Source organism: Sus scrofa, chromosome 1 (genome assembly GCF_000003025.6).
Source record: "Sus scrofa isolate TJ Tabasco breed Duroc chromosome 1, Sscrofa11.1, whole genome shotgun sequence".
Classification (NCBI taxonomy): Eukaryota; Metazoa; Chordata; class Mammalia; order Artiodactyla; family Suidae; genus Sus; species Sus scrofa.
Window position 1 is genome coordinate 256,710,031 of NC_010443.5, and position 21,448 is coordinate 256,731,478.

General features: G+C 48.6%; 1 protein-coding gene across 1 annotated transcript in view; it reads left to right on the plus strand.

Annotated features, from left to right (window-relative positions):
* PAPPA (pappalysin 1) overlaps positions 1-21,448 on the plus strand; it is a 240,318-nt gene that overhangs the window by 165,535 nt on the left and 53,335 nt on the right. The window contains 5 exon segments of the mRNA XM_001926753.7: positions 6,065-6,178; positions 7,667-7,802; positions 8,994-9,207; positions 18,030-18,198; positions 19,443-19,626. Of these exon segments, the coding sequence (XP_001926788.5) occupies positions 6,065-6,178; positions 7,667-7,802; positions 8,994-9,207; positions 18,030-18,198; positions 19,443-19,626 (817 nt within the window).

The following is a 21,448-nucleotide window of genomic DNA, read 5'->3' on the forward strand; positions in this document are numbered from 1 at the left end:
GAGGGAGCAGTTAATTCTGCCTGGGGGGTGGGCAATTGCTTTCAGAGGAGGGGTGATATTTGAGACTGGCTTTGAAGTGTGTGTAGTATTTCACGAAATGGGCAGCCCTGTGCATTGGAGGGAATGAGGGTGGGATGGGGGGACCTCTAGGCACAAGCATCACGGTGGCAGAGTCCCCGGCATGTGAGAAAGGAGCACCGATGTGTTCCTGCCTGGGTGCCTGCTGCTGTGAGGGCAGGGAGAGCAGCTGGCAGTGGGGGAGGGGGGTGGGGGGCTGACACCAGCTCCTGGAGCCCTTGGTGAGCTGTATCTAGGGAGTTTTCTGTCCTGCGGGCCACGGGCAGCCATGGAGGGGGTGATGAGGAGCAGGGCGAGATGATGAACTTTTCACTTTGGGAAGTCGATTATGGGGAGAGTGGTAAAGGGTACCCTCCTCTCCATCAGAGGGAGCAGAGGTTTTGACTGAGACCATCAACAACCGTGGTGCCTTGTGACTTGGGTGCTCGCAATGTGGAGTCAGAGGGATCAGAGTCCAGCATCTAGCTGTCATGCACGACTGGATATATGACCTTGAAAGAGTTATTGAAAGCCTCCATGCCTCATTGCCTCATCAGAAAATTGGGATAAGTCCAATGTCACTGAGCAATTGTGAGGATTGCCTGATAGTGTGACCATGAGACCTTGGTGGATATTATTACTGTGCATGTCTGGATCCCAGGGCAACCACTACACTTTATGGGGAAACAGGGTTGGGGAGATGTCCTTCTGATAAGTAATACCCAGAACTGGCCCAGGTCCGGTCCCCTGTTTCTCTTGGGTGGTATTTGAAGTAAGCACAGATATTTCTGAAGATGACAGAGAGTTGAAGGGAGCATGCTAAAGGTGAGAGGCTCTGGGTCAGGGTCAAGGGGAAAAAGTGGTCACTCACCCCTTGGTTTCCGCGGCACTAAGACGCGGGTGAAAGGCAGTGACCTGCTCAGCTTCTATCAAAGACCTGGGGTTGGGCTTCCTGCAGAAGAGAGTGACGTGGCACCAGAACTCCTGCTGTGAATTCTTGGGGGTGGGGTAAAGAACTTGCTGGAGAAGGTCCTACACAACAAAGGTAGGATTGAGAGGGTGCAGAACATAGGTGATGAAAGGGCACTGGTTCTGGGAGCCGGAACACATGCTTTCATATCAGTTTTGCCGCTTACTTGCTGTGCTGTGTTATGCAAGACACCTGCCCTCCCTCAACCACTGAAAAAGGAATGGTCTCAGTATATAACCTGTTTAAGTTCCTCTAGCACTAAAACTCTAAAAGAAGGAAGCCTATAGGCATTGCTGCTTTGAGGAAAGCATAAGAGAGATGCAGCCTGACATCTGACCCTGACGATTGGGAAGAGTCTGTCCAAAGGTGAACTGGGCTGTCTATAACTGGAGGTGAGTTCTCTGCCCATGGAATAATCCAGAAGATGCTGGATAGTTCCTCCTCCAACCCTGAAAAGACCTGAGTGAGAGTGCTTGCCAGCCCAAACACATCTGCTCTTTGCCTAGCAATATTATATGAATTTCTCTTTCTCTCCCCTTCAAGAGCTCACTTATTTACTAATGTATTCAGTCATTCAGTGAATACCAATATTTTAGCCGCCATTCAAAACAATATTTGTTTTATTTCATTTTGTCATGATGAGAACACTGAGAAATCTACCCTCTTAAGTTTTTATGAGTACAGTACCATAATGACTGGAGGTACGATATTGTACAGCAGATCTGTAAAATGTAATCATCTTGCTTAACTGAAACTTTATTGTTGATTTATATATATATAAGTTGATGAGCAACTCCTTTTCGTCTCTCCCTGCAACTCCCAGCAACTACCATTCTGCTCTTTGATGCTGTGGGTTTGACTATTTTAGATACTTCATACAAGTGGAATTATGCAGTATTTGTCCTTTTGCGACTGTCTTACTGCACTTAGCATAATGTTCTCCAGGTTCCTCTATGTAGTCAGATACAGCAGGGTTTCCTGTTTTAAGGCTTCATATCATATGCCATTGGGCGTGTACCCCACGTGTTGTTTACCCATTTATCAGCTGATGGCATTTAGGTCGTTTCCACATCCTGGCTGCAGGAAACATGGGAGGAGGCAATGAGGAAGGATCCACTTCAGCCTGAGGTGCCCCCCTCTTTATCTCTAGAGGAACTTGAAGCCTAGAGGCTGCCAATGTTTCTAGAGCCTCTGGGATGTGTGCCACACGCCAGGGAGTTCTGTCACAGGAGGAATCCGACCTCATTTGTTCCAGTGTGATAGAGAGGGAGGGGGTAAAAAGGTCACTGTGTCTCTGAGGCTGGGGGGCAGGATAGCGCCCTTGGCATCACCTGAAGGATTTGTGTGTGCGAGAGCAGAGAAGTGGAGGAGGTCAGAGTGGCTCTGAGTGGGATTTGAGAGAGGTGCACGTTGGGAAGGGAGAGGGAGCGAGGCTGGGGAGGTCACTGAAGAAACTGGAGGAAGGGAGGTGATGGCTGGAGAGAAACTTGGGGCGAGGGTAGGAGAGCTTTTGTCCACGTGGGATGTGCAATGTAACTCTCTTGCTTTTTCCCTCACACGGTGTTCAATAAGGTCTGTGCTGCCCCGGGATACTTTTTAGAAGTGGATTTGCTTTTTTTTAGAAGGTGCAAAAGAGTGTATAGATGAAAGCAGGACATCCCCATTGAATCAGCGACCTTGGGATGACACTTAGATGTGTGGCCAGGCTTTTGGCCAAGGGCAAGGCTCTTCTTCTCTTGGGGAGAGCTCAGTGTGCCACACACCTTCCATAAGTGGCTGCTGAATGAGCAAATTCACTCAACGTCTGGAAAAGCAGGAAACTTGTGAGTGTTTGCTTCCTCCTTGCGCTGAAGCCTCCTCCCACCCCCACCTCCCCCAGCAACATAGATGGTTTTAGGATCAGCTGGGGCTTTGGGCAAAGGTTCAGCTGGATTTGTTTGTTCCTTTCTGATCCACTTTGACTGTTCCTGGTCAGGATCGCAGCCAGCCTGAAACAAACACAAAAATAGGAAAACAGAATAAAATAACGGCAGCATGTTCCTCTGAAGCCCTGCTTAGTGCTGCAAGAGCTGAGGAGATAAGATGAAATTGTGTTTAAGTAATAAGAGGGCTTTGGCGTTGGAGACTTCTCTGACCGTGAATGCTGTAGATGCAAAGATAAGCCTGGCTCCCGCAGTCCAGAGATGCTCTCTGCCACGCTCTGCTGGGGGACTGGCATCGAAGAACACGAGAGGAAAGAATTCCAAAATGATACATGTCGAATTGCTGGCCTGGATTTCAAATGCCATAGAGAGTTTATGCAAAGTCTCGCACTGTTGTAAAATGTAACACAATCCACTGGCAGATCTGCCTAAGCTCGGTCTCAGTTGTTTTTGAGAAGAATAAATAAACTTGAAAAAGTCTTCCAGGCCATTAACATGGCTATGTTTTACCCAGAACCTCCTCAGTATTAGGCTTCTAGAGCTTTGAATAGCTGAAGCCATCACCTAATTCCTGGCCAGTGAGAGGGTTGATTTTTGGCACCTTGTCTCTCCTTAGGAAGTCACCTGTGACATTCAGGAAACTAATACTGTATTCCCAAGACCCACTGACACCTTGGGGAGGAGGGAGGGGAACTTTGGCAGTAAACAAGTTTCAGTCCTTTTTCCCGTGTTTTTAAAGCAATGAAGCTCTTAAGTGAAACATTACAAGGCAGCGGGATATATAAAACAGATACGTGGAGATGCTCTGGTTGAAACAATGGAGCAGAAACTAGGCAGATCTTCCCACATCCCGGCGCCCAGACTGACATCACCAAGGAAGCCTAGGAATTCACCTTGAAAACCTACGACCCCGTCCAGCATCCAAATGTGAAGGATAAACCAAGGTCCAAAGAGGGGAGATGACTAGCCCACAGTTGCATGTCATATTTGGAGAGAGCTTGAACCAGAACTAGGTCTCTTAATCCAGCTCACCTCTGTGGAACTTCCGAGGTGATTCTCCAAAGTTGGTTAGGAAACTTAACTTCTTCTATTTGAGGTTTCAAGAATGAACTGAAGATACTACCATTAAGGAAAACTGGATGAAGCATACATGGAACTCTTGGAATCATCTTTACAAGTTTTCTGTAAATAGAAAATGACTCCAAAAACAGAGTTTATTTTTTTAAAAAAGCATCATAGCTTGCAGTTGTGGATTTGAGTGCAGCCATGTGTTTTAGTTTGGCTTTGATGAGTGAACTTGATGGGTAACTTTTCCACACTATTTTAAATTCTTCTACACTCGTCTGTATGAATCCCTGGGTATAGCCTTGCCTTAACATGATTTTTGTAAATGACATCATAATATACTTATCCACTTAATTGTTCTTTTTTATTCATTTAGTGTTATGCTTTGGCAATCTCTCTATGTCGGTATCTGTGAACTAACAAATAGGGTTTCCGGTTTGTTTGCCAAGGGCTCACACTGAAGTGGGCGTTAAATATTGTTAGTATCATCCCAAAGTAGGAATCTCATTCATTCCTCCAATACTCTGTGGCTTATAGAATCCTATCCTGTGAATATATCATACTGAATTCCTTCCTTCTTCAACAGGTAAGCATGTAAACTCTCCCTCATCTTTTGTTACTGTAGATATTGCTGGAATGGATAGTTTTGATCCTTGTATATGTATTTTCTTTTTGTTTACATGTGTGTGTTTGTTTTGTATGATGGAGATTTGATTCACTCTCTCTCTCACTCTTTTTTTAATGGCTGCACCTGTGGCATATGGAAGTTTGAAGGCCAGGGATCAAATTGGAGGTGCAGCCGAGCCCTACATCACAGCCACAGCAACACTGGTTCCTTAACTCACTGAGCGAGGCCAGGGATCAAACCCACATCCTCACAGAGACAACGCTGGGTCCTTAACCCACTGAGCCACAATGGGAACTCCAGATTTTCTCTCTCTCTCTTTTTTTTTTTTCCTCATAGCTTATAAGACCTTAGCATTCTCAAGGTTAACCTTTAACTTTTTAGATGAGTACCCTGAGACCCACACATGTAGAAGGACAGGCCCAAGTTCCCAGGGAAGATTATGAGAGGAATCACGTAAGAAATGCGAGGAAAAGCACTGATTTGAAATGACCTCCTGCAAAAAGTCTGACCCATCTCAAGAATATCTCAGCTGTTCCTCTCCTTTTCCATCATAGCTCTTTTCTGTTCTCCAGTCTGTACTTGTGGATGCCTTTGTGATTACTCAACAAGTCTGCACACACCATCACACTAAGCTCCTCAGACTCTGCCTTGTCTGCCTTCTTGTCCCAGAGTGCTTGGTGAATAGCAGTTGCTCAGTAAATATTATTTGAATGAATGATGGAACCAACAGAATGGACACACAAGAAACTCTTCCGTTTGAAGAATCCTACGTGTCTGTCATGCTTCGTGCTTTCATATTTCTTTTCTATTTGCTGTATCTGTCATTGAGAATGAGTATGTGTGTGAAGCTGATTTTCCTTGAGGAGATCAAATGGTGGAGCTGATTTTCGTTGAAGGAAGCGAATGTTCATACTGTTAGAGTCTTTGCTCTGTCATTAGTGAAGCTCTCAGCCCAATTTACACATCTGTTCTAAAGTGGTCTGCTTTTGATTCAAGAGTCTGTGAGATCCCACCCCTCAAGCCTGCCTTTGCTGTCACCTTCCCTAAGCTCTAATAATACCTGGCAGCTTATCACAACCTAATCATTCTGGGTTTCTGTTCTCCTCTGAGCCTTTGCTTCTGTTCCCTCTACATGCAATGCCCTTCCCTTTAGAGCTGCCTTATTCTTCTAGACTCCCCTCCAGTGTCCCCTCCTCCCAGATTTGTTCCCATGAGAATTCCTCTGACATCTCTGCCACTGACACTTGTTATCTGTTCTTTCTTTATCGACATCGAAGACTTTCTCTTCTATATTAGAATGTGGGCTCCTGGAATAGACTCTTCCTGCGGAGTCAAGAACAAAATAGTAATATTTCGTCAAGCTGAATTTAGTTCAACCTCTGAGATCCGGCAAAACACGCGTGTTCCTTTGTCTTTTTCCAGGTGTGTCGAACCAAGGTGATAGATCTCAGCGAAGGCATTTCTCAGCACGCCTGGTACCCTTGCACCATCCCCTACCCGTACTCCCAGGTGGCTCAGACCACTTTTTGGCTCCGGGTAAGTCAAAGGTGTGAGAGCCTTAGAATCCCCAGCCCACCCAGGAAGCACCGCCTCCCATGACCCTTCCTCAGAAGGACTTTGTCTTCCCGCTGAGGCTGTTAAATGTAAGGACAAAGAACACCACAGTTAGCAGTGGGCAGCTCCCTGCAATGGAATCCTTTGATTGCTTTTCGGATGCCCTCAGGCACTCTGGTTTTGGCTAAGAGTTTAGATACCTCTTGTCTGTCTGGAGCCACCATCAGTGTTCCAGGCCCTTATGTTGTCTCCTTAAAGTCTTCACTGATCCCCATAGAGAGAAGTGACCATCCTTTCCCCTCTGTCCTCCATGTGTGGTCATCTGCCAGCTGGCTCTTGTCACATGGTGTTCCATGGTAGTCTGTGGGCCCATCTTCCTGAGTATGGGTTGTGATTACATCATGCTTTTTTCTTTTTTTCTTTTTTTTTTTTTTTTTTTTTTTTGGCTTTTGAGGGAAGCCCCCACAGCACACGGAGGTTGCCAGACTAGGAGTTGAATTGGCATTGTAGCCGCTGGCCTAGGCCACAGCCACGGCAACACCAGATCCGAGCCACGTCGGTGACCTACACCACGGCTCATGGCAACACCGGATCCTTAACCTACTGAGTGAGGCCAGGGATTGAACCTGCGTCCTCATGGCTACTGGTCAGATTTGTTTACACTGAGTCACAACGGGAACTCCTGTATCACGTTTGATGTGTATGTTACTGACCTACGTTGAACTCTGCAGTCCGCAGAAACGCAAGGGTGTGTCTTATTTACTTTTCCCCTTGGCACCTAGTGCAGAGGTTAGCATGGAGAAGTGGTGAGTAGTAGTAAGTGCCATTGTGTGCATTTTCTGTGCTTTTAGTGTGTGCCAGACCCCTTATCTTGGTATCTGACAAGAGCCTCACAGCCTCAGCCATTCTTTTTTTTTTTTTTTTGTCTTTTTAGGGCTGCACCCAAGGCATACAGAGGTTCCCAGGCTAGGGGTCAGATCAGAGCTACAGCTACTGGCCTACACCACAGCCACAGCAACACTAGATCTGAGCTGCGTCTACCACCTACACCACAGCTCAAGGCAACACCAGATCCTTAACCCCTGAGTGAGGCCAGGGGTCAAACCCATGTCTTCATGGATCCTAGTCGGGTTCGTTAACCACTGAGCCACGACGGGAACTCCTCACAGCCATTCCGTGATGTAGCTGTTTGTATGTCCACTACTTGGAGGTGAGGGGACTTAGGCCCAGCGCAGCACAGCCACCACTGGACGTCACGCAGCTTGGAAAGCCAAGATTAGAACAGTTTCTGATCTTACAGCCTGTGCTCTCCTCTCTGAGGTCTCACTGCCTCCCTGTCCCCATCATGGGCCCATGACAAGCAGTCCTGCTCCTGAAATGAAAGATTCTCCTCTAAGCCCCTGCCTCCTGGTGCTTCCTCACTGTGTGACTGGCTGCATGAGCGACCCTCATATGTTACCTGCATTTCAGGCGTACTTTTCCCAGCCAATGGTTGCTGCAGCTGTCATCGTCCACCTGGTGACTGATGGGACCTATTATGGGGACCAAAAGCAGGAAACCATCAGCATCCAGCTGCTTGATACCAAAGATCAGAGCCACGATCTAGGTGAGCATATGGCCTGGGTACCCGTTTCCACATCTGCCCAAGGCTGGTTTTAAGGATGGGCTGAGAAAGAGTTCTTTCCTCCAGTTTCCTCTCTCTCGCTTCTCTCTTCGCCATGCTGGTTGCCTTCGAATCGGGATGGGTTTGTGTGTCCAGAGAATCCTGGGTCTGACAGGTAAGGGGATCAGGGCTTCAGGCCAAAGTCCCCTCTTCATTGGCTCCCTTCTGCCAGATACCTCTACCCTCAGGCACCCCAGAGGACCCTCCAAAGACCCTTGAAAGGAGGCTAAACAAAGGCTGTTCCCCAGTGTCATCACCTGAGACCCAAAGGGAGGCACTGAGAGGGTGCCAAGCAGGAGCAGGAGGAGAGCACGGCAGCCAGGTTCTCAGGGTGGTCACCTGCTGTTCTTTACCCTATAGCCAGGGTAAATGAGCTATTCCTTGAGACTCTTGTCTCCATTGTATCACCTCCATCCCAGCCACCATTCCCTTCCCTCTCCTGCTGGATGGATCCTTCTTCTCCATCCTTCTTCCTTCCCCCTTCCTTTACAAGGCCTGGGAACCTGTTCCTTGTTCTAGAAAGAACTGGGAGCTTCCAAGTGAAGCACATTTGCACTCTACCTGGACTTTATATGGCTCACTCTTCTGTGTCCCTCTGGAAAGCCACCCCTGATCATGAGTCTCCGTCTCCTCTGCAGAATGGGTATAGAGGTTCTTCCCTCCCAGGGCCGCTCCCAGGTTCCCTAGATTGAAAAAAATGAGAGTAGGCTTTTTACCCTGGGAATGGCCAACTTCTGTGAATTATCTCCATCATCTTTATGACTAACCGGGAAGGCGGCCTGAAAACTAGCAACGCAGACCAGCAAAGCCCTACTGCAGTGTGGGAGGGAAGTGAGGGCTGGTGATGCTTGGCCAAGGGGTGGCCATTTGGGGGAGGGGCAGGGCCGTGGGCCCTAAAGGTGAAGGGAAAGCCGAGGGGGCTGTGAGGCAAGAGGATTGGGAAGATTTGGAACCAAGAGAAAAAGGCAGACAAAGAAACTTTCAATCAAACTCCAAATCCCCACCGGCCACCCAATGGTGCTTTTGTGCAGTGACATGAAAGGGTCTGGGGGCTTCGGGAAGGGCCCGTTGGGGAGGGCGTGACTGGCCGTGAGTAATGAGCCTGGCCCCTCGGCCCTCTGTCTCCCCTGACAGGCCTCCATGTCCTGAGCTGCAGGAACAATCCCCTGATTATCCCTGTGGTCCATGACCTCAGCCAGCCCTTCTACCACAGCCAGGCGGTCCGTGTAAGCTTCAGTTCACCCTTGGTCGCCATCTCGGGGGTGGCCCTCCGCTCCTTCGACAGCTTTGACCCCGTCACCCTGAGCAGCTGCCAGAGAGGGGAGACCTACAGCTCTGCCCAGCAGAGGTAAGCGCCCTGGGTCTGCTCACCAAGGGGAGACAAGGGATTCTTGAACCAGGAGTCCTGTGTGTTGCTGTAAAAAGTCTCGGGGCATATCTCCCTTCTCCCTCCGCTGGCCTCTGGGCGGCTCTGCCTTTGGGCATGGGAGGCTCCCGTCTGTGCACTGCAGGGGTGAGAGGGGGAAGCAGGACCTTCTTCACCTGGCTCACAGTCCCAGAGCTGACGGTGGCTTGCAGGATAGCTGTGGGGACATCTCTGTTCCTCTCTGGGCCTCAGCATCCTCATTTGAACAGAGAGGAGAGGTGAATTAGCTCTCTTTCGGCTCGGAAATACTGGAATATTCTGCCTCCTGATCAGGAAGACCAGAGACACAACCCTTCTAAATTTAGGGGGAAAGGGGAGGATTACCACCTGCCTCATCCTAGTTCACTGTGTATTTCAGGGATGGGTAAGCCTCTGCATCTTCCCCAAACCTAGCTCCTGAAAGGGTCCCCCAGTGGTCTGAGTGTCTGCCTTCTAACTGCATGACATCTCCAACCAGCGCCTTTGATCTGGCATGTGCTAATGCACCAAGTTTGGAGCTAAGAGAGGATGCTGTTTCCTAGAAAAAATATGAGCTTTAGTGATACTCCTACCTGGGTTTGAATCTGCCCTTTTCTGACCATGTCCTTGGACAAGTCACTTCAGTTTCCTGAGTCTCGGTTGTCTGTTGCAGAATAAACGGGTGATAATATCTACCCTATACGGTGGGCATGGGGATTAAAAGATGCACCGCAGATGCAGGTGCTTTTGCAAACTGTTAGGCACCTTGAAAAGATAATGTATGGATAAAGAGTATTTGGTGCCACTTTCTGATGTGATGGTGGCACTTTTCTGTCCAGAATTCTGCATCAAGTTCTCAGAGCTGAGCTGAAAGTAGCCTCAGAGCTCACAGAATACGTGCAAAGTGTCCAAATTTCCATGCTACCTTCTAGATTTTCAAAAGGGGAAGGACGGGTCCCCCAACATAGCATCTCTTACTTTTGTCTTGGGGTCTCAGTGGGCTCCCTGAGAGCAAGGGCCTCTGAAAGGCCATTCGACCCTCTGCCCCGTATACCTGGGAGCAGGGGAGGACAGAGGACTGGGGAGGGGGACACCAGCCTTTCCCACGCCCCTGCTACCACAGAGGACACAAAAGGTGGTTGCAAAACCCACATTGTTTTGCACCCACTGTCTTTAGCTTCTGTTGTGCAAAGCCTGTCGCAATCCTTCGGAGGCAAAAGAGCTCCTTAAATATCACTCATTGTTGTATTTCACCCTGAGAGGGCTTTTTTCTCCCTGGCTCTCCGGACTATAAAAATAAGTTAATTCTCAGAACCCCAGGAAACAATGTCGATGGAAAATACAAATCCATCAGACCTTCTCTGCAATCCTTTGCCATCTTCAACCAGTCACCAAGACCCCCCAGCCCCCCACCCCCAAGTTGACTGAGGCCAGCCCTGGCTTCTTTGAATCCTTAATTAGCAGTTCCTGAGCCAGAAGTCAATAGGAAGAAGTGTTTAACCTTGGAAACCAATCAATCAATAAGTATCTGCTGAGTTCTTTGACCTGTTGCGGAAAAACAATGAACCGGGGCAGAACCAGCTGCCCTGTCTCTGACTGGTTTCGGAACTGGGAGCCAGACACGCTTCCTCTCTGGGCCTCGTCTTTCCATATATCAGATGATGATGGAGTTATGTTCTCTGTGGTTCCTTCCAGTTCCACAGTCTGTGATTCCTAAGAGGAGGGAGGGAGGGAGGGAAGGGGAAGGGACCCATGTTGATTTCTTGATCTTATTTCATTATCACCCCTGTCCTGTGAGCTATGGACAGAGTGAATGAGTCAAGGCCAAGTAGGCAGCAGGAGGTGAAGTTCTGCTTTGTCTGCACCCCCACTGCCCCCGAGAGCCACACTCTGTCCACCAGGGCCAGGCACACCCAGGGAAGAAGACTTTTCATGGCTGCTCACTTGCAAGCACTTAGCCAGTGAGGCTGAGTAAAGAGATGGAAATGCAGCTAGTCCAGGGCCGGCTGGCTTGGCCCTGAGCTTGGATGGGGTAGGACAGGCTGAGCCTGCAGGACTGAGGCTTGGGGCTGCTTGGCACCTCTAGGATGCCTGGGGGTTGGGGTGGGAGGACAGCAGCTGCCACCTAGGCACTGAAGAGGCATTTACCCAAACAGCCAGGACTGTGCAAATGTGCAAATGCATTAAAACAAACAAACCAGGAGGAAAGAAAAGAAAAATAAGCAACAACTGTACAAGACACGGGATGTTTTTCTTCATTCTCAAAACACCAAGATAAATAGCATCACTTTTATGGCAGGGCTTTCAGCTAGCTCTAGTAGGAACACCCATTTTTCTCTCAGCTGCATCCCAGGTAGTAGAGTGTGGCTTTCCCTTGTCTCCCCCCCTTTCTGTCCCCCTCCCACTCCCCCTCCCAGTCTCCTCCCCCTCTAGTCTCTTGCTGACTCTCTCTCCTCCCTCCCTTCTCTCTCCCCCGTTTTCCCTCCTCATTTTCTTGCTCTTCTCCTGAGAGCAGCATTAGCACTAGTGAGCTGCCATGGGAGAAGCATCACTTGAGCAAAATCAATCCAGGCGAGTGTGCTCTGACTAGGTTCAAAGGTCTCTGTCCCAGGCGGTACTTGGAATAAATTCAAAGGCCCAGGAAAACAGGATCAGGTTTCAAATGAGCGGTCCAGTTATGGAATTCTAGCCAAGTTCCAGCTCCACTGAGTTAGGGAAAGGGGGGAAAGATGGGGAGCCCTAGCGATGGTGGTGGGGGAAGTTACGAGGCTTCTTCAAGAAGAGGATAATCATGAATTGAGGCCCTTGTGTCTGTCTGTCTGTCTGTCTCTCAAAGACATGACACACACAGCAGCCACTGTCCATCCTAAGATTCAAAACAGAGATTGGGCATTTTATTATAAAATTCAGTGGGCCATGTGTTTAGAAAATCAACTTCTTTCCTTTCCTCCTTCCTTCCTCCCTCTCTCCCTCCCTCTCTTTCTTCCTCACTCCATTTCTCCGTTCTTTCATTCACCTCTTTTATGATTTGCATTCTCTTTCTTCTTCTGCCTCAAACTCTTCCCGCTTCGTCCTTTGCCAGCGCATCCAGAAAGAGGCCATTCTGATAGACAGCTAACTTGTAGAAGATCGACCTTCAGGGGAAATCAGTTCTTTACGTGACTAGAATAACTCCGTCCAGCCAGGGTGGACTGAGACGGGTTGTTACTCATAGTGGTGTTAGCAGAGAGGGGCTTACGTGCTGGAGCTGAGGTGCTTAGAGTCTCTGCACTGGTGGAGCCCGCACATGGACCATCTCATTTGATGACTGTAAAGGAATCCTTATATAAGCTTTGGAGCCTACAAGGAGGCTTCTCATGGCTGAAGACCACAGGCCTCAGCTTGCCATCCACAGGCTCACTCAGTGTCCCCAGCCCTCTCAGAACATCTGCTGGGAGTCCCTGGCCTGGGGGATATATATACCTGCAGATGGAACATCTCTACCTAAGCATTTGAGCATCTTTAACTGTATGGATACTGCCTGAGTCTTCTCCAGAAGCTGTCCAGCTCACTCTCCCAGCTGCGGGCTATCAGAACTCCTGTTGGTCCCTGTCCTTGTCAGTCCCTGAGATTATGGAGTCTATTTGTTCCCATTCTAGATGGGCTCTGACATTATATGTCTCTGTTGTTTTGACCCCTGAAAGCTGGGAGGCTCAAAGAGATGCTTAGGTCCTGCCCCTCATTTGAGGATGGGAAACCTAAGGTCCAGGCAGAGGAAGAGTGTTTCCCAAAATCCTCCAGCAGGTTGGGATGCAGAACCGGATGGCATTTCAAATCCAGTCCTCAGGACTTCAGGGCAGAGCTCTTCCCTCCTCTTCAGAGATGTCAAAACAGCTGTCCCAGAGGCTGGACTAGGCCACAGACAACTTGTGTTTTTTGGCCCTCATTTGTTATCTTCTTGAATTAGCTGTAACATTTAACTATCCAGGGACTAAAGATTAAGGGCCAAGGTTCTTCCTCCTCTTTCACACTTCAGAAGATTTGGAAATACCAGGCCTTCCTTCCCCCTAGGCAACCCTGGACAGGATGACTCCCACTGCTCTGGCTGTCAGGTGGCCTCCCCCTAGCCACATCCCATTCAGCTCACCTGGTCTTTCAGATGGTGGGCGGCCCCAGCAGCTGCTCACTTTGTGTCCCAGTGCTGCACCCACCACGTCACCAGCTCCCATCTAAAATTCCAGGGTAGGAGAGCCTTTTAGGATCACTTCCCACAGGAGCCTCATCTCTGGGCAGAAAAAAAAAAAAATGCATTCCCATTTTGATAATTCTTTGTCAATCCCTCTTCTCAAGTAATCCTACAGTGTTTGTGCCAAGAGTATTTTTCCCTTGGTTTTCCAGTGTTGAGTGTGCTGTCTTTTTTGCTGTCCCCATCTGAGCAACTCAGAATGATTCATAAACAACCTGCCTGTTATTATCTCTGCTGCCCCATGGCATAATTGCAGCTAAGTAATAGGCCACAGGAGTTAAGCCACAGTCAGGGGACAGAACCGGGAGAGGAACCCTCTCTGGCCCTTTACCCTCTGGCCTTCTCTACCCCAGTTGAGGGGTACACAACCATCCCCCATTATGCACGATCAGGGGCCCTTTCAGCTGACACAAGAGGCAGCAGTTGGAGGGCTGGCTGCAGGTTCATGTAAGGATTTTCCTCTATATGGAACTCAAGTCTCTAAGTAAAAAAATTATACATGTATAAGAAGAAAGGAAAATTCATAAGTATCTGATTATCTTTGCAATTCATAAGTAGCTCACATCTTTGCCCAGGTCTGAGAATTTTATTGGAAAAATTACCTATGTCCCTTCCCCCATTGGGATCAGCCACTTTTCTCCCTTCTGAGAAATGTATTCTTTTTTTTTTTTTTTCTTGCTTTCTTTTGTTATTTTGACTGACCATCCATTCCTGGTAGGAAATCTCCCCCCCCCCTTCTTTAACAAAGCCAAAGGCTTTTGTTTTGACTTCTGTTTTTGTTTGTTTCAGAAATGACAGAGCTGTGTCAGGGAGTTAGTTGGGAGGGACAGTTGGGCTCATGTTTTTCAGTTTTGGACAGTGTGTTCACACAACCCTTTCCAGTTCACAGGACAGCAAAGGGATGAGCAGGGACTTGGGATAGACAGGCAGATCCGCATGGGAATTCTGTCCATGCCTAGTGCCTTTGGGCAAGTGGTGCTAGTCTCCGTCTCTTCTTGAAAATGGGAATAATAATACCACCCCCAGGAGTTGTGGGGAGGATGTAGATACGACAATGTAGGTGCAACACAGCTGCTGATACCTGGAACCTCTACTTCCTTTTCCCCTTTTCATCCTGTTTTCAAGCCTGGAAGCCAGGTGCAGGCAGATGTGCTGAAAAGGCAGGGATGCTGCCTTCCCTGTGGTGTGTTCGGGAAAACACGAGTCCCAAGAAATTTCCCATGAAGCAAGCTTACCAGAGCTTGGAAAATGACGCATTCCTCAATCCCTTCTTGAAACCCACCATGTGCATTGGAACATTCAAGGTTCTGAGAAGTCCTGCAAAGAAGAAAACTGACTGACCCAATGCTACCCTCCTCTCTCCATATGAGCGTAGACCCTTTGGGCCAGGTAACTCATAGGACCAGGGGATGTTTTCCTTTCATAGTAGGAAGAGCCAGAGTAGAGAGACTCCCTTCTCATGGAACTTCATAGTTTCCAAAGTATTTCTCATGCATTGGCCTTTCGTTCTCTCCCTTTTATTTTTTCCTTTTTAGGGCCGCACTCGCAGCATATGGAAGTTCCCAGGTTAGGGGTCTATTTGGAGCTACAGTTGCCAGCATGTGCCATAGCCACAGCAGTGTGGGATCTGAGCTGCTTCTGCCACCTACACCACAGCTCATAGCAACACCTGTTCCCTGACCCACTGAGTGAGGCCAGGGATCAAACCTGCATCCTCATGGCTACTAGTTGGATTCATTTCTGCTGTGCCACAGCGGGAACTCCACATTGGCCTTTCTCTTCTACAAATACTCTGGGCTCCAACTTGTACTAGACCTTTGCACATGCTCTTAACTCTGCCTGGGATTCCTCCTGCTCCCAAAAGCCTTTGTGGGCCTGATCCTTTCATTTCATCCAGGACTTAGTTCAGAGGCCCCTCCCATGGCTGCTTCCCCTGACCCTTCTGTGTCCTGCCACCTTCAACCGTCACCCTCTCTAATTTCTCCTGGTTTTCGGTGCCCTTGCTGCACACATCAGCATCTGAAACCAGCTTGTCTCCTGTTTCTCTTTGGCCCTTGTCCTCCCTCCACAAACACATGGAGTGATGGGAATCATCCCTGGAATCCCCTGCGTTTAAAACAGAGTCTGCTTTGCAGCGAGGCCCCCAGGCAAGTGCATTGAGTAGATGAGTCAGTGGCTGACCTGTCACTTTGTTTTGACAGTCTTATTAGAGAGAGAGATCATTTTATCACCTCTACTTGACAGATGAGGAAACTGAGGCTCAGGGTGTTCTGGAACTTTCCATGATCAAATAACTGATACATGGCCGAGCTGGGGCCGGAGCCAGATTTGCCTACTTGCTCAGCCCTGTGCTCTTTCCATCCAGGAAACCAAGTTTCTCAGTTTATCCTTTTCCTACAAAGAAGAGCCTTAGTATGCGCAGAAGGAAGGAGGGTGCTGTTTTCACCTTAATGGCCCCACAGCCCAGAGAAGCTCAGAGCCCTCATCTTTCAAAAAGAGTTGTTCCCAGAGCCCCCTGGTCGTCATCAGGCAGAAGCCTGGGGGCCTCCTGGGAGTGCAGAGAGAATGGCCAAACTGTAAGGCATAGGTCAGAAGACCAGCTTGGAAGCTGGTAGCTTACAGAGTAAATCTCTTTAAATTGGAACCATGTGGCTCTTTCCCCCAGCGCTTACACAACGTGAACAGATGCATTGTTTGGTGTCAAAGACCTTGCGTTGACTCCACAGCTCCAGTCTCCGCGTGGCGCAGCGCAGAGGCCATCAGGAGCAGGGAAAGGGGCGGAGAATCAGGACATCTCAGCAAGTGTCACTTAATGCCACTCCCCCTGCATTTCTGAAGGCTCGTGTGGGGAGACGGCAAAGCCCACATCCTTGCGGATCTGAGACCTGAATCAAACACTTGCCCTTGCCCGGGTATCTTAAAAAGTGAATCTGTTTGTGACAGGTTTTGGAGATTGTAGCCTCTCACTTCCCTGCTTACCCCACTTTAATGCTCACCATACTTTTGAGCAGGGGATAGAGAGCTGGAAGAAGTAACCGCGTCCCTGTAAAACCCTCAGCGGGGTCTACTGAAATGGGCATCAAGAAAAAGACTGGAGAACTCCTTCTTAAGTTGGTTTGGCTACTGACTGTTCCCTGTGCCCTAGATAGAAGCAGGAAAACCTTGAAGAAAGCCTTGAGGCTCCGGATGGCAACCCAGCTCTCTGTGCACGCAGTATGCCAGGCATCGGGGTAGACTGAGTCAGAGACACAAAAATGAGAGAAAACTGCCTCCAGGAGCACTCAGTGTTTGAAATCAGCCTCTAGACTGCAGGGCACTTAAGTGTTAGGGCAAGGCCTTTTTTTTTTTTTTTTTTTTTTTTTTTTCCCAATGCAAACCAGCCGAGGAGAAATGGGCATTATCTGTACCCTCAGGGAAGTTCTAGTCCAGGTGCAGGGAGAGGTTAACAACAAGGACTGTGGAGCCCTACATCTGGATGGGAACTTAAACAAGTAACTTGATCTCACCGGTCCCCGATTTTTCCAACTGTAAAATGAGTAACACTTAGCTCATAGGGTTGTCGCAAGGATGGGTGAGCTCATATATATAAGCAGTCAGTGAATGGTCACTAATGTTTCTGCGTGACGGTAATATGAGGGGAAAGATCGTCTAAGCTTGGGGGGGTTTTATGTTGTTTCCGTTTCCTTGAGGGTTAGCACACATTCCAGCACTTGGTGAACACCCAGGACCTGTGCTTTGCGTGAAGCAAGAGACCACGGTGCTAGAAAAAGGAGGCCTCAGAGCTGCAGGGGAGCTTGCCCAGGAACATGGGAAGAGCTTCCTTTAGAAGCTTCCATGTAGCTCGGACCCACAGAACGGGTAGAAATCAAATTAGCAGGAAGATCGGAATTGCAGCTGCAGCAGGATGAAAGCATCGTCTCTGCACAACTTCATGAACAGTGCATAAGTCACTTCGCAGTTTGTAAAAGGCTTCAACATTCAGCACCTTGGTGGAATCTCAGGGACCTCTGGGTTGGCCAAATTTAAGAGTACGCTGAAGTTCAGAGAGGTGAGGTACCTTGCCCAAAGTGAGATGGCTTCTAGGTAATAGAGCATAGATTTATTCATACCATTAGCTACCATTTGTTGAGTGCTTTTACACGGCAGGAATTCCACTCCGTACTTTTCCTGAACCATCTGATTTAATTCTCACCGTGACCCTCAGAAGTTATAAAATGGAAAGAGCCTTGCATTCAACTCAGTGCCTGGTAGATAGGAGATTCAACGAATACCTGCTATAATCATAATAATCTCCATTTTGCAGAACTGAGGTTCTGTAGGGTTTGAAGATTAATACAGATAAAGTTTTTGGGCTACAGCATTTGAATCCTGGTTTGTGTGTTTCTGTAAATTGTAAAATTGTGCACTTGGTAACAAACCTGGACCACTCCCTCCAGAGTCTTGTTCACTCTGTCTCCTGGTTCAGCATCCTGAAACTTTGGAGAGGAAGTTCTCTTCCAGCTGGAGCCCAGTGGTCCTACAAGAAAGCACCCTCTCACCCTCTTGTTCCTTTCCTTTCCAGCTGCGTGCACTTCGCCTGTGAGGCTGCTGACTGCCCACAGCTGGCTGTGGAGAATGCTTCTCTCAACTGCTCCAGCAGTGACCACTACCATGGTGCCCAGTGCACCGTGAGCTGCCGGACAGGCTATGTGCTCCAGATACAGCGGGATGACGAACTGATCAAGAGCCAGGTGAGTATAGGGGCTGGGCAGGTGGACTTATGATGTGGCAGCGTGTTGCTTCAACCAGCGTGGCTGTGGGGTCTCAGGTGGGGTGGGGAATGACAGTTACTTAAGTCTGAGATTCGGGGATCCCAGGTGCCACCATTGGGGGCCCCAGCAGCAGGCTCCACCTTTGTGCTCCAGGTACACATGCATGTTCCTCGTTGCTGGAAATGCCTGTTTGTCCAGAGCTTCTGGGCTTGAAAAGGGTCCCACTGGGGAGCTCTGGGGCCGTCAGTTGCTTGTTTTAGACACCTGCTTCCGTGTGTCAGACATGGCAGGTCTGAACTCCTGTGGAAACAATTAAGCTGGTTTTGGCAGTGAGGGACCTCGCCTCCCTTTGATGTGTGCTTAAGAGGGGAAAAAGTGTCCTTTGCTTTTAAAACCCCAGATCAGCATTTGGCATCCCCCTGTCCCCTGGGAGTTGGCAGCTTCCTCCTTGAATGGAAGCCCCCAGGCGGCCATGACCATCCCTCCCTTGGCTCTCTAGCGGGGCCTCGCCCTTCCACCCACACAGCCCTGCTGTCTTCTCCTTTGGTTCATGTCTCTGTCGACCCTTTCATTTTCCCAACCTCATTCCTTCTTTGCATCAACCTCTCCCAGCTATTGAACCATCACATCTCAGACTAGGGAGTGGCTCTTAGAGCAAGCTTTGGGTTCAGTGCCAAAGGGACTGCTCAGAAGGAAAGGGACTTGGCCAGAATCTCATAGCATGAAGGACAAAATCCAGTTCTCCGATCTCCCCTGGTGATGCCCAACTTTAGATGCGGGCAAGAAAAGATACAGAAACCAACAGCCAGTGTGCCCCTGTTGTGCCCTGTTTCAGAGGCTGTTTCGTGAAAGAAGTCATCAGACCCTAAGAGATCTGAGTCTTAAGATTCCCACCAACACAGTGGAGATAATGACCCAGGAGACTCTCCAGACAGCAGTGAAGAGCCCAGTCATTGGGCTCAGTCCCCACTTATGCTCTTTCTGGCTGTGTAACTTAGAGCTAATCACTTACTGTCTCTGAGCCTCAGCTTCTGCATTGGTGAAGTGAGACCTGAAATACCCACTTCAAACAATCGTTGGGGTGACGGAGGGAGAGCTAAACACTGAGCATTGATCTCCTGGTGCCTGAGAAGACGCTATGCTATGACTTGGGGGAGAAGGGTGTTTCCACACATTAGGGACTTAGTCCACTCCTCCTCACTGTACCTGCCTCTGCCTTTCAGACAGGACCCAGTGTCACAGTGACCTGCACGGAAGGCAAATGGAACAAGCAGGTGGCGTGTGAGCCAGTGGACTGTGGCATCCCAGACCAGCACCACGTCTATGCCGCCTCGTTCTCCTGCCTCGAGGGCACCACCTTCGGGCGAAAATGCTCCTTTCAGTGTCGTCACCCCGCACAGTTGAAGGGTAATGCTTTTTCGGTGGGAAACACAGAGGCCAGACGGGGTTTTCCAAGCTTTTGATTCCTTTCTACCCATTGTATGTATGTAGACTGCCTTGCTCTGTTGCCAAGCAGAAAGTAGAGTGTGGATAAGTGTGACAGTAGCATCTCCAAGAGCTTTTAAATCTTGCCAAGAGAAAAGAGAGAGGAAGGAAGGGAAGAAGGGTAGAAGGAAGGGGCAGATTCTGTGACAGTCACATCTGGAACTGATGTGACTTCTTCCCTGGATGGGATTAGAACCCAGGAAGCCTAAGAGGTAGGTAGTAGTAGTCATCTCATTTTCACAGAGGAGGAGATCAAGGTTCAAAGAGTTGAAAGAACTCGTCCAAGGCCATGCTATTAGAGGTGGGCTCCACTGTGGGCCCAGGTCTTTCTCCAAAGCCCACTGCTACTCCTTAGGAGGGACTGGCTCAGGGAGGAAGTGGTCCTGGACAGGAAGGGCTTACTGGGACTCCTGAGCTAGGTGCCAGGAGGATTAGGATGAGTAAGACATAGTCTGGCAAACTGGGGAAGAGGACACATGTTGGAAATGAGGGAGAGGCTGGCCTGAACCATCAAGAATAGAAAGGCTCTTGGAGTTGATCAGGACTAACTGATTAGTGGAAAGATGGTGAAACTGTGGTCTAGTGAGAGGAAGGAAGGAACTTGCACAAAATCTCAGAGCAAGTTAGTGGCGTTATCATTATGATGTTCTTGGCTTAGTATAGGATTTTAGTTTAGTATAGGATTTGGACACTATCACCAATTCTCAGAGGTTGTGGGACCCTTTCCTTTGCTTATTTTACCAGAGGAAACATTGCCCCTTTATCAGATACCCAAAATGGTATCTCACTAAGCATGGGTCCTACCTTGAGGTCTATCATTCTATAAAGTGGGAATGAATGGACTTCCATGGAGTGTGGGGGGTTTGGAGGGAGGTCTGCAAATTCCTTTAAACTTAGATGTCATATTATAAATTCATGAGTTTGAGGCATTTCGATGATTGGAGAGAGTCAACTAGTGTCCTCCAATTCTCAAGGAGATCCAGGAGTTCAAAAGATTACTACACATAGTAAGACTCAATAAAATGTATTGACTGGGTGGCTGGATACACTGATGAAAGTCATACCACCAGAAATGTTTCTTTTAAGAAATGAGTGGAAGACCCAGCAATCTCACTGAACTGCCCGAAATGAAAAGCAGGAAACACTTTTGGGATACATTTTTTTAGGTCCCCTCATTTTTTCTGTTACCCAGGAAGATTCGATTATAAAAGTTAGAGACATTTTATTTGAGCTGCTATAAAGATATAGATCTGAGAGAAGTGAAGAGACCAGTGGAAATTGTAAACCCTCCATCCTTCTGAGCCCTTCCCTTGGCCCCACTTGCCCAGATGTGGGGCATGTTAATAACTCCAGACCAGGAAATCACACTTCACCTCTCTATCAGTGGCCCTTGGGAAAGGGAGGTGTATAAATTAGTATTGATTATTCCAGCCCTCATTGTGGCTAATAATAATCCTTCATCAGAGTGATGCAGAACCTCCTACTATTGTTCCTCTGCTGACTGTGGTAGAGGGGGTGGCCCTCTGTGTGGATGCGGCCCCAGAAAGACTGTCATTTTGATCATTGTCAATCCTGACTTCGCTCTTCCCTGGAGAACACAGGAAAGCATCTCTCCAGTGGCCATATGAAGCCACCAGGACCCATTGGCGATTCATGCCCCTTGGTTCTCGGTTTCATCTGCTGTGCAGACTTGAGGTCTGATGCTTATGCTTGGATCTCTCTCTTGAGCTTGTTAACGATGCCT